Source organism: Cydia amplana, chromosome 15, assembly GCF_948474715.1.
Source record: "Cydia amplana chromosome 15, ilCydAmpl1.1, whole genome shotgun sequence".
Classification (NCBI taxonomy): domain Eukaryota; kingdom Metazoa; phylum Arthropoda; class Insecta; order Lepidoptera; family Tortricidae; genus Cydia; species Cydia amplana.
Genome location: NC_086083.1, coordinates 6,042,747 through 6,056,188, shown reverse-complemented (window position 1 = coordinate 6,056,188; position 13,442 = coordinate 6,042,747). Strand labels below are relative to the sequence as shown.

The 13,442-nt window shown below is 38.8% G+C and overlaps 1 protein-coding gene across 1 annotated transcript; it reads right to left on the bottom strand.

Annotated features, from left to right (window-relative positions):
• Positions 1-7,713: 7,713 nt before the first annotated feature.
• LOC134654720 (uncharacterized) lies at positions 7,714-10,375 on the bottom strand. The gene is made up of 4 exons (XM_063510194.1): positions 10,274-10,375; positions 9,477-9,695; positions 8,419-8,438; positions 7,714-8,330 (listed from the first exon to the last, which is right to left on the bottom strand). The coding sequence occupies exons 1-4, from the start codon at positions 10,373-10,375 to the stop codon at positions 7,763-7,765; spliced, it is 909 nt and encodes a 302-aa protein (XP_063366264.1). The 3' UTR covers positions 7,714-7,762.
• Positions 10,376-13,442: the final 3,067 nt, after the last annotated feature.

Genomic DNA, 13,442 nt, shown 5'->3' with positions numbered 1-13,442 from the left:
AAATCCATCATAGCCCCGCAGAAGATATAGACAGCAAGTATATACAGAGTAAAAACGATGACTGATCCCATTCAGCCCTCACCACTCCAGGCCCCGTAGACAATACGCCAATCGCTAACGCTACGTAGCGAACGAGACACAACTGTCACTGTCGCACTAATATGGAAGACTGATAGAGAGAGACAAAGCGTTTCGTTGTCGAAGCGATAGCGATTGTAACTTGGCTAGGCTGGCTGGCCCCTCACAGTTTAAGGGCGAAGTTCAACAGTCCGTCATTGGTAAAAAATGAGAATACGACGGGATCCTAGGCCAAGGCCACTGGGAATTATTCCTTTAAAAACTGATGTAAAAAAGGGCCCCAGTAAAAGGAAGCAATTAAAGGACTTAGTTGAAAAGCTTTTATTAATAAATCAAGCTTATTTTTTGGCTTTTTTCTCTAAGCACTAAGTATTATGGCACTCAAATACTTTGAAATCTCGTCATTACCGCCAGTCTTAAGAAATCTTGAGGTAAAATGCTTACTCGGCTGGACACTAGGGGATTATTTCGCTTATTGCAAGACATGACTAATAATCCTTAAACACAAAAAGCTGTATAAAAAAACCAATGCTTATTCATTTTGCTTTGTAATTAATGCATTGGCTGCGAGAAACGAAAAAAATTACATGGGTACGAGTATAACGATTCAGCTCACGCATATTAAAAAGGTGAAAATGCCGTAAACATATGCTGTAAATACCTACGACTGTTTACTGTGGCCCCGTAGACAACATGCCAATCGCTAACGCTCCGTAGCGAACGAAACGCAACTGTCACAGTCATAATTATATGGAAGAGTGACAGAGAGACACAAAGCGATTCGATGTCGAAGCGATAGCGATTGTGACAATCGCTTGCTCTTCCCTATTAGTGTGAGAGTGACATTTGCGTTTCGATCGCTACGGAGCGTAAGCGATTGGCATGCTACGCGGCCTGGCGGCCTAGCCAAGGTGACGATCGCTATCGCTTCGCCATCGAATGGCTTTGTGTCTCTCTATCACTGTTACATATTAGTATGACAGTGACAGTTGCGTTTCGTTCGCTACGGAGCGTAAGCGATTGTCATGTTGGCTACGCGGCCTGGTTCAACCGTGTTACCGACCCACTACAAGCTATCAAGGGTTTGAAGTAGCACAAATTAAGAGTTAAAATTTTCATTACGTGCGACTAGCGCTTTTCAAACCGTTGAAAAGTTTTGAAGCAGTAATACTACAATTTAATTTCCTAACCGCGTGCAATTTCAATATTGTAGGATTGTATTTTTCATTTCTACGAAAGTATTTATTCCGTTCCCGGTACTGATGATTGATTTGCGGCACTGATACGATTGATAATAGCAGATAAATAAAAATACTATGTAGGTACTTCAAAATAAGGTAATTTTAACAGCCTGCCATAACATGTTACCTATTTAAAATATTTAAATTGTGCACTTGTTTTTTTTTTAATTAAATAATTAATACGTACACAGATCGACCATCTTCGACACTAGGCTTGTATTGGCGGGTATTAGACGACGATATATACTTAGTTATATACGATATATACGTACATAGAAAACATCCATAACTCAAGAACAAATATTTTTGATAAACACAAATGCCCTTATCAGGATTCGAACCCGGGATCTCCTATATGGATGTATGGCGGCGGTCACGTGGGGCACATCGCAGAAACGAGAAAACACCAACGAAACAAAACTACACTCAGTAACAGTGAAAACGATTCACCTTATAAAAAGTGCTATACGAGTGACCCGTTTTTAATGCCCTAGAGTGTAAATGGAGACAGTGAACAAGACAAAGGAGTAAGTAGAGTTTCTCAAGTGATTATCTTTAGAATCTCACCAACTTAACTAATTCGAGTTTTAGCAAGCTGAATAACAATCGAAAGTTTAGTTGAGTGAGTTACTACAGTTCTCGCAATAATGAGGTCAAACTCACCTTTATTATCAGGAGTTGTATTTCACTAGGTACTCCAAATTTTCTCAAACAGTGCTCCAAACTTGCTCATTGAGCCAAATGATTCCCAACGATTTTAAAATGTAAACATTCCGCTACCTACTGAGAAAATTACGCCGCGTTGTGGTAGTATATACCTATATAAACAGTGAAAAATACATTTACAGTACATATGGGGCTACTTTTCCGCACTAGTGCGTAAAATAGCACTTTTCGTGTGTATGTCAAAAGTTTAATGGGCCATATGTACCTACTGTAAAACGTAGTACGATACACGTGCGAATAGGTACCTAATTCGCAACTCGTGTCGATTTAGCATTCTCTTTGGTCGTGTTTTAATTTATCGCCACTCGTTTCGAATTTCCTCTTTTCCGCACTTGTATCGTAAATAACTATATTTTATAGTTAAATATCAGTTATAACAGTTTTTTTTTTCAACTCCCCAACTTAACTAATTCGAGTTTTAGCAGGTTGAGTGAGTTACTAGGTACAGTTCTCGCAATGAGGTCTAACTCACCTTTATATATAGTAGGTACTCCAAATTTTCTATAACAGTGCTCCAAACTTGCTCATTGAGCCAAAAATATATAAGCAATGTTTATAACATTAAATTTTACCACCAGTCCCAAATTCCAGATAGTATGATAACTTCAACAACAGGTTGGAAAGCTCATTAGCTGCGGTGAAATATTAATGGAGTCGTGACTGCAATTGCAAACACACAGAATATTTAAATTAATACCTACACAGGGCTGCCGCAGATACACTATCACAGAACGGGGCGCATCTTATTAAGGCCCCGTGGGTTTAGGGTCTTATTTCACTCTCTCGGAGCGTAAGCTCTAGCGAAACTGTGCGCGCCCGAGATCGTGGATATCACGATATTCACGATTTTGAATATGGAATATTACGCGAAACTCTGCGTAGGTGGCGCCACTCCCACAATAAGTCACAATCTAAGGGTCTACCGCAAACGAGAGAGTCGAAATTTTGTTATCTAACCTCTCTGTCACTCTTGCATATTCGAGCCATAAAGAGGCTGATAGGCGATAGCTGAGTTTCGATTTCGCGTTTCCCGGTAGGCCCTTTGTAAACAAACCGCGTTGATGTATCAACGTCATATTTGATTGTCTGTGAAAACTTGTCAAATAACAGTTTAAGGTACCTACAGTATGTATAAGTTACTCTATGGTTTACTAAAGGCGCTAGTGCTGCACTCTGGCGATAAAACATTGTTATATTTAGACGAAAAAATATGCGCAGTTTTAGAATCAATCAGCTTTTGTGCAAAAACTGCAAAAACAGTTGCATATTTTTGAATGCGTTTTAGACCTACGTTCGTAATTTTTTAGGGATGTAACGATACATGATTTTGCCGATACAGTACTTCTAAGCGTCGACACAGGGCGGACACGCCATACATCAAAAATGATTTGCGTTATATGTGTGCGCGGCATGTCTGTACACGCGTCATTGAGTTTCTGACGGAATCCTGACATGCTCTCAGTAGAGCGACTTACGCACACATTCATGTCCCGGCCTGTCGCGGGCGAGGTAATCCGAATCGGGGCGGGGCGGTGCGTGTCCGTTCTGTATGATAATACTATTACTTATAGGTGATTGGTCTGTGCTTTCTAAGTACATCATTCTGGTTGACGAAAACTTTTCTAAAACCCGAAATAGCCCAGTAAAATCCCAGTAGGCTCCAGGCTAATATAATTTCATCCATTAACACAACGTGAAAGATAACTGCCTCGTTCATCATTTTAATTGTTCGTCGGTTTTTAGGGTTCCGTAGCCAAATGGCAAAACACGGAACCCTTATAGATTCGTCATGTCTGTCTGTCTGTCCGTCCGTATGTCACAGCCACTTTTCTCCGAAACTATAAGAACTATACTGTTGAAACTTGGTGAGTAGATGTATTCTGTGAACCGCATTAAGATTTTCACACAAAAATAGAAAAAAAAAACAATAAATTTTGGGGGTTCCCCATACTTAGAACTGAAACTCAAAAATTTTTTTTTCATCAAACCCATACGTGTGGGGTATCTGTGGATAGGTCTTCAAAAATGATATTGAGGTTTCTAATATCATTTTTTTCTAAACTGAATAGTTTGCGCGAGAGACGCTTCCAAAGTGGTAAAATGTGTCCCCCCCCCCTGTAACTTCTAAAAAAAGAGAATGATAAAACTAAAAAAAATATATGATGTACATTACCATGTAAACTTCCACCGAAAATTGGTTTGAACGAGATCTAGTAAGTAGTTTTTTTTGATACGTCATAAATCGCCTAAATACGGAACCCTTCATGGGCGAGTCCGACTAGCACTTGTTTATCCTCCAATACGTTCGACTTTCGCCGTTCAGATAAAATTTGAGCGCTCGAGATGAGATTGCGAGATTTAACTTTTAGGAAGCAATTTATAACAAGGGATCGGACGTTTTCCTGCTGACGTGAGCTGTTTTATCATATTTCGATCAGCCTTATTATCAGAACCTCATTAGTGGACTTATCTGTGTCACTCATAGCCTACCAAACGAAGGAAAATCGGGGGAAATAATTCTTGTATAAGCAAATTACGGCATAATTGTAGGGAGTGGTGTTGTAAACAACATGCTAAAAGTACTGATGGGTGCGGGTGAAGCTATGGGACACGGCACAGATTAAAATCCATCCAATATTTTTGATAATTAAACGATATTTATTATGATAAACACGTTACATCCCTCGCTACGCATCCTCGCACATCTCTGGTGGAGACGCAGCCTTACTGGCGCTTTTTGCTACAGTAGGTACCTACGTGTTTCATCTAAATGGGCCAGCGAATAAGATACCTCCTATTCTGATAAGTAGTTTAAATATGATTCTTATGAAAAGTTTTACCAGATGTCGTAAAAAGGTCCATCTTAAAACTGCGTAATATTAAAAAACTTCAGTTAGGTCACAGACCGGTTCCTATATTTCAAGAAGAAATAAATTATTTTGAATAAGCAGTTTACTTTTATGAATACGCAGACAAATTGTTGCCTTTTCCACAAGGAGGTGCATAACAAAAGGAAAATACACAATTGTGCAAAAATATCACGTTTCTAGACTTTTAGTTGAGAAAAATATATGCAAGTTTATCTTTGTGTCCAGGTTCTTGACATTACGAATCGTGTAGGTACTTCAATGCAAGAAAAATATTGTAAGGTTAGCATCTATTGAGTTAGCTGCATATCGATTCATCAAAAGAAATAGTTTTTAGCGCTAATATGTAACCTAGATATTAATATAGGCATTGAGGCTCTCAACCCGGAAGCCCTGGGTTCCAGGTTCAAATACACTGTTGTTAGTTTTGTTTCTCCTTTGGGTTGGGAGGTTAGACGGTATTCGCTTTCGTAATAAAAATCAGAGGATCTACCGCGAAAAACGAAAATCCAAATTTTTCGGCCTCTATCGCTCTTGTCAGGCATGGCTCACTCCGCGATTTCGTCGCATCGCGGTAGCTAAAAGTAGGTATATCCGTACCACACCAATTTTGGTGGCTAGCCATAAGCCGCGCGTGGCGCTGTCGCCACCTAGCGGCCATATCTGTCCTGATCGTTACAGACGCGTTTTGTTAGAGATTGAGTCTTCTGTACCTAGGATTATTTATTCTGTGCTCTTGTATACAAGCAAAATTTATATTTCGATTTCCGCCCTTTCCCTTCGTAGCTGTGGAAATTCTTGAGATTAAGGGGCATGGCATAGCACACTGCGTCCGAACGACGACGTGCGAGCGGGATGTCGCTATAATACGCGCATAGCGTTGTCTCGCTCAAACTTCGGAGCGACGTGCAAATCGGACGCGGTGTGCCATGCCTCTAACTTGCCGAGTGTCAAAAACCACTGCACCATTCATGGCAAAAAGCTGGCAGATTCCGGAGATATCAAATATTTTGCTTAAGTATACATCCGCCGCATGTGACAACCCTATATTCACGCTGCCGCCGCAGGTTTATATATAAACGTAGGTTAGGTATAATATTTAGAAGTTAAATTAAATTGAAACGGCGGCAAAATAACTTGCAAACACATAAACAAATGTAATGTATACAATGCATACGTGAATAAGTTTTACATGCGATTACCAACCACAAAACACCTCATGAATTTCAAACAAGTAGAGAAGCGTAGGTGTTTTAAATTTACCGTTTTAAAAAAATGTGAATAGGTGACATGTAATACAAAACATGTAAGGTCAACCGAGGTAAATGCGTCACTTGAGATAAATGCGTCTTTTAAAGATTTTTTCTAAACGGAACATTTTAGAACTATAGCAACCCTCTCTGTTTGAAGTGTGGTTACTGAACTTTGAATGCAGACGGCTATAATATGTAGTTCTAAAATGTTCCGTTTAGAAGAAATCTTTAAAAGACGCATTTACCTCGGTTGACCTTAATACTGAAAAGACGGCTCATGGTACATGGTACAAGAGACAGGTAGAGTGGAGACCTTTGGGATAGTCGCGCCCAGCAGGGAAGCCAAAAATGCGTTGGTATGATGATATTTAGAGAAGGGCAGAGGGGCTACCGCGAACCACGTTCGACGTCTTGCCTCCCTGTTACACTTACGTACGAATTTACGAGTGCGACAGAGCGGCAACACGTCGAGCGTGGTTCGCGGTAAGCCCTCTGGAATTGGGAGGTGGTGCACCGAGCCCGCCGAGCCGCGTTAGAAAAAGACTCGCGGCCCAAAATCGATATCTACTATAGAAAGCTGGGGACATTGACTTATATCTCAGGACTGGCCTTACGTGCACTAAAAATGGTACTGTTCAGCGGTCACTCACGAATTCGAGCCAATCGCGTAGTCTAACGCAACTAGTTGCTTGCGACCAATCGCGCCGCCGCGCGCGCGTGATGCGAACTCATCAACCAATCGCGTTGCAGCATTTCCACACTGCTGTACTGGCTAGGGTTTGCTCCCGGTACTGAATTTGTATGGCGAGAACCGGGAATTTCCGGTTCTCGCCATACAAACTCAGTACCGGGAGCAAACCCTGGTACTGGCTCCATTCATGCTCCATTCTTATTGCCCGTAAGGCTAAGCCGGCTTCCCATGGCCCGTTTTTTCACAGTTCTGACCGCGCCTCTACAGGCCGACAGATCGTGGGAACGGTCGCATCCGACGAGGCCTGTGGTCGCCTGTCGTCACCCGTCCGATCCGTCGGGAGTCGGTAACTTCAAAGGCGCGTCGCAGCGCGGCGCGACGGTGCCTGTCGCGGCCTGTAGGGGCGTGTCTGCGTCGGTTCATTTCACCTGGGACAGCGCGTGCGCGTACACGCACATGTGATGGAGTGGACGAACGATATTATATTTGAGTTTTTAACTCTCTTCGAAAATGAACCAGCGCTTTGGAATAGCTCGTCACCACAGCATAAAAACAAGAACGATGTGCATGATGCGTGGTTACGGATAGAAACTAATTTAAAAAGTGGAACTATACCTATCCCGGAGTTGAAGAAGAAAAAAGAAAATTTGATGTCTACCTACAGAAAGCTGAAAGCTAAAATCGAGTCTATGAAAACGGGCACTGATGATATTTATAAACCGGAATGGCCATTCTGCGACATAATGGCAAAATTTTTGGATGACGTATATAAACCAAAAAAGACTAAAACTGCAATAATGGTGAGTAACTTTTATTTGTCTCCACTAATATTATAAAGAGGCGACCGGAAATAGGTTGACCTTTGGCTGACTGTACAAAGGACGAATTGCGTATGCCTTGGTTAACCTATGAATAGTTATTCTGCCACGAAACTGCGCCATTAGTTACAAAGTGTTCAGCAAATTTATCTCTGACGCTCTTGGCAGTAACGGCAGCTCTTCTTAGTAAAGATCTCATTGGTAGTAGGGAACTCATTCCTTCTTGGTCATTTCGCCAAGAGCCAGGTTGAATAACCCCTTCATGATCAGTGTCAAAAATTCCCATTGGTGTGTATATTTGCCTTGATTTTTTAGATCTCCTTAGAAAGTTGTGTAATAAGACACAAGTCATAACTATGTCCGTTACTTTGTCGGGTTGTAACAGAATAGGTTTCCTTAGTACTCTGAAAACAGAAGACATGATTCCGAAAGCGTTTTCGACTATTCGTCGAGCTCTTGACAGACGGTAGTTGAAGACTCTTTCTTTTGTTCCTTTGTTATGATTCCCAGCACATGGCTTCATCATGTTAACAGTTAGGGCAAATGCACTACCAGCTACGAAAAAGTAGGGCATCTTTTCTTCTTGTGATGGTAAAAAATCTGATTGTGGTAAATCCAATTCAGAACGACTTAGTTTTTTGTAGAACTCCGTGTTTCTGTACATGTCGCAGGTAAATGATCAAAACAGAGATTTGAACAAATCTCTAAGGGATATGATCAAATCACGCATGATGTTAAAATGACAAATTCATATCATCATTTCCCTAGAAAAATTCAGTCATTTGACCAAATCACTGACTCAGTTTAGTGAAAAGACAAAATCGGCCAATAAACGCGAAACGCTTTTTCATTTCACTAGATTTGTTTAGGAATTTGACAAAATCCCTAACCACGACAGTAAGTTGACGAAACGAACTTAAAAAGTCAACTTGTTTTATTATTTCGCTAAACAGGTTTAGTGAAATGATAAAGTCTCAACTGGAAGATGGTATATGGTAATTTGATTAAATCTCTGAAAGGTTTAGTGAAATGACGAAAGCAAGTACAGAATACAACAGTTTACTCTACAGTTAAGCGATTTGATCAAATCTCTGACTAGATTAAGTGAAATTTTTCGAAATTATGACGCCGACAGATGTACCGATTTGGTACAGATAATTTTTAATACCTATTTAAAACAATCCCCGGTACATTACTTCCATCTAATGGACCTCTGTCTACCTTAGGGACGTCCACCAACACGCTTGATTTGATTAGCAACTCTTTAAATTTGTGCAGAGAAGTCTCTTTTATTTTTTCAGCCATATTTTCAAAAAATTTCACTTAATCTAGTCAGAGATTTGATCAAATCGCTTAACTGTAGAGTAAACTGTTGTATTTTGTCTTGCTTTCGTCATTTCACTAAACTGTTCAAAGACTTAAACAAATCACCATATAGGTACTATCTTCCAGTTGAGACTTTATCATTTCACTAAACTTGTTTAGCGAAATGATAAAACTAGTTGACTTTTTAAGTTCGTTTCGTCAACTTACTGTCGTGGTTAGGGATTTTGTCAAATTCCTAAACAAATCTAGTGAAATGAAAAAGCGTTTCGCGTTTATTGGCCGATTTTGTCTTTTCACTAAACAGAGTCAGTGATTTGGTCAAATGACTGAATTTTTCTAGGGAAATGATGATATGGATTCGCCATTTTAACATCCTGCGTGATTTGATCATATCCCTTAGAGATTTGTTCAAATCTCTGTTTTGATCATTTCCCTGCGACATACACACCACCATCGCCATCGCTTATCCTTCCCTAGCAACTACAATCCACAAAAATAAACTTGTAGCCAGCGTCAACCAAAGCTAAAAGTACTATGCTGAATGTTCCTTTATAGTTGATATATTCTGATCCACTGTGAATAGGACTTTGCATCACGCAATGCTTTCCATCTAGTACCCCTAGACAATCAGGGAAGTTCCACTTGCCGTTAAATTCTTCTGCAATCTCCAACCATTCATGTGATGACCGTGGCAGCTATAACAAAATAGTATGTTTATTGTAAATAAGGGCAAATAATTGTCGATTTTTTTTATCTTTCGCATTCGATTTCAGACAGTTCATATAAAAGGTTTATATTTCAAGTGACAAATTTTAAAGCTATAGCAAGAGGTAAAAAGTTAGAAAACAAGGTGCACAAAAAAAGTCTCACAATAATATATTTCGTTCTCGATTGCTTTCAGATATCAGATGAGATGAGAGTGAAGATCATAGTAAGGACGATGAATCAATCCAAAATTTAGATAGTAGTGAAGAACAGGACATTGCATTCAGAACTCCGAAAATAATCCCAAAGAAAAAAAGGAAAGTAGATGAGACTCAAAATCGTATGGATGAAGCATACACTATTCTCAAACAATTTGGCGAAAAGTCACGAAAAGATGTATCTTCATTGTATTGTGATTTATTAGCAGAAAAATTGAGGGGTCTACAGGATGACACACGAGAAGTAGCCATGTTAGAAATAGACAATTTGGTGTTTAATCTGAAACGACGAGAAAAAGAACAACAATTTCATCAACCAAATTATTATACTGGAGCGACTGCCATCATACCTCTGCGACCCTTGAGCCCCTATCTTTCGCCACAATAATCGCCAAGTATCCAGTCTGCACAGGGTTTGCCAATTTATCCACCTTCATTCTATTCTCAACCATCGTCTTCATCGCAGTCTCCGGTCTACCAAAGCCTCAATTTACTAACTCCCTCACAAGCACCATACACTCAAACCATTCCTAATCCGCAACAATCGCCAAGTATCCAGTCTGCAACTCTGCACAGAGTTCGCCAAGTTATCCACCTTCATTCCATTCTCAACCATCGTCTTCATCGCAGTCTCCGGTCTACCAAAGCCTCAATACACTCACTCCCTCACAAGCACCATACACTCAAACCATTCCTAATCAACAACAATCGCCAAGTACCATTCAGACTTCAGATTCACCATCACTAAAAGATTTTTATGAGAATTATGAGTCTCAAAATGGAGATTTTTCTTGAAATAAATATTATTAAGAACGTAACTTGCTTTTATTTCTTCCTTTAATTCTTGCATTATGGCTTTGCAGACGTCGTCAACGCATCTTGAGACTGTTTGTATTGAAACCTTAAATAAGTATGAGAGGCTTTTGTAACTATCTCCAGTAGCCAGAAATCTGAGTGCAATAGCAAATCGGGTTTGAGTCGGAATGCACTGTCTCATGTTCGTATCAATCTTTGAGATATGAGGGCCAATCTTATTTAGAAGGAACGTGAAATCATCTTGACACATTCTGCAGAAATTTTCAAATGTTCTGCTAGGTTCCCGTACAAAATCACTCAGCATATCAGTTGCATTATATCTGTAAGTAATAAAGAAAGATATGATTCTAATACTAGAATACAGGGTGATCCAAATATCGACGTCCAAAATATTTTTTTAGATTCCTCACATCGTGGGCTATCAGAATATACCCCATGTATGTTAGCCGATTTTTCGTAGTTTTCGAGTTATGAATTTTTGAACTTTTGACTTTGGTAAGAAATTCCGGGGTGAACCAATTAATTTATTAAAAGAAAACTATTCAACTTTTTTTGAATGTTTCTTTTTGTAACATAATTCTGTATAAACGGCGCAGTAGCTAAAAAAATCAGAATCCTCACTTGGCTACGAGTTGGAAAAAAAGACAAAAGTCAAAGTTTTGCGCTCAAGCATGTAAAGTTTAGATTTTGCGCCTACCTAAATAAATAGTTATTTGTACAACAAGAGATCAAAGTTTGATATTTCTTCGAGTGCTTATTTTGAGTCCCGTGCAAGCGAAAGATTCTCAAACTACGAAAAATCGGCTAACATACATGGGATATATTCTGATAGCCCACGATGAGGAATCTAAAAAAAATTTTGGACGTCGAGATTTGGACCATCCTGTATAAGGAGAATATACATAATCGGGTTGAATTAGTTAAAATTACCAACCTTGATCGGCTCTTGTTGAATGACGACACCCAGGGCCGGATTAAGCATGTCGGGGCCCCTAGGCAGTGCAATGCTCGGGGCCCCCTTACAGTCAATTCTACATACATAATAGGATGTAAGTTTGCGATTTTAATTTCAACCTTCAGGTGTCAGTTGAGCCGATCCGAACATGCCGAGCGATGTCTTTTTCGCTCTTATTGCGTGGACATAAAGCTTTTTTCTATCAGTTTTTGTCGATTTCTTTTTGCGTCAAGTGTGGGGAGAGCCCTTTTTTTCTCAATTGGTAGTTAAATATTTTGTCAGGCTGAACAGCGATTGTCCGACCATAAGAATCCGAATTAGGTAAGTATGTAGGTATGTTTAAAAAACGTTGGCTACATTTATGTTAAAATTATAGTGCAATATTACAATTTACTCTTTTAGAAATAATATTAAACACATTACAAAACAAACATGCATTCCTTTTCTTTTTATTATAAACGTTCACTCAAGAAAAACCGATTATCTTTATTGATTATTTAATAATCACGTAAATTATTTACACTTTACATAAATTTACTCTTAAAAGTATCTAAGAAAATAGCTTTAATTCATTGCCTATGTGATTTATTTTCAACCCAACTTTTATCGGGGTGTACAACTTTGAATAAAATGGCCCACATCCACATTTGGTTATATACCTATAATATTACCGAAACGTAAAGTTTGTTTTATAAATGTTAAGTTGATAGCAAATAGCATACCAATCAGCATAAAACGTACATAAATTGAAACGTTCGTCCCTCAAGTATCTCGAAGTTTATATTTCTCCATTTGTAAAATTAATAAAACTTGAGTTTGTTAAGAAACAAGTACTTAAACAACAGAAATCAGGCCAATTCATGAAACACTACGAGAGTAGTAAGAGGCGGAGCGTCAAGTGGGTAGAGAAGTTTATGGTCACACAAATGTAGTCATTACTCTAGTTTCCGTCCATGCTCTAGTTTTCGTCCACTTGACAGATTAGCAAATAATATATTTGATTTTTAATTTACTACTTGCGAAATATAATTTTTATGTAAATATATATATTTAATTATTTATATTACGCTGTAAAGGGTTCGAAACGTCGGGATATAGTATAAATTCAATATACGCGATGTAAACCGTTTTAATAGTTTTATTTCGATAAATATATTGTTTAGACATTAAGAATTGCAATAAGTCCAAATTTGTGCAGTAATGTAGGTTTATATTAATTTGTACCCCGCAGCAAACATAGGGAAAAAGTGGTTTCAGTTAAATCTCACAAAATTTTAGTATGATGTTAATTTGGCTCTACTGATTATTTTTTTGTATGGGCACAACTCTCTCAGAAGTATACTTTCAGAAATAATCAAGTATATAATTTTCTATTTACGCGACATGTTTTCTAATAAAATCGATATATTGTTATGACACGCACTGACAGTTACTGACGTTATAAGGTGCAGCCACCAACTGTCACTTATGTACGCTTGTTTAAGCCCGTGTATTTTTGATTCTTCCCGATGGTGAGACTACCGGATGAATTATAACAGTCAGTCATGGTAGATTTGGTTCATACCATAGAATTAGAATAGACAAGAACAACTGTCAATCTTCAAAAGTGCGACCAAAAATGAAATGCAAGTGTGTGCGTAAATTGTCTATGTGAGATCAAAAATAGTGATGTCATGTTACAACATATTAATAATCTGTCGGTGTTTGATTGCTTTATCGACTACTTTTTCAAATGTGTTATTTTAAAC

What these genes read in the sequence shown, in the direction of transcription:
- LOC134654720 (XM_063510194.1), bottom strand. Translation starts at nt 10,375, where the DNA reads ATGGTTGAGAATAGAATGAAGGTGGATAAATTGGCAAACCCTGTGCAG. An exon ending in TTTTTGTGGATTGTAGTTGC is followed by an intron (nt 8,439 to 9,476) that starts TAGGGAAGGATA and finishes GAATTTTTCTAG; the next exon opens with GGAAATGATGATATGAATTT. An exon ending in GGAAATGATGATATGAATTT is followed by an intron (nt 8,331 to 8,418) that starts GTCATTTTAACA and finishes CGACATGTACAG; the next exon opens with AAACACGGAGTTCTACAAAA.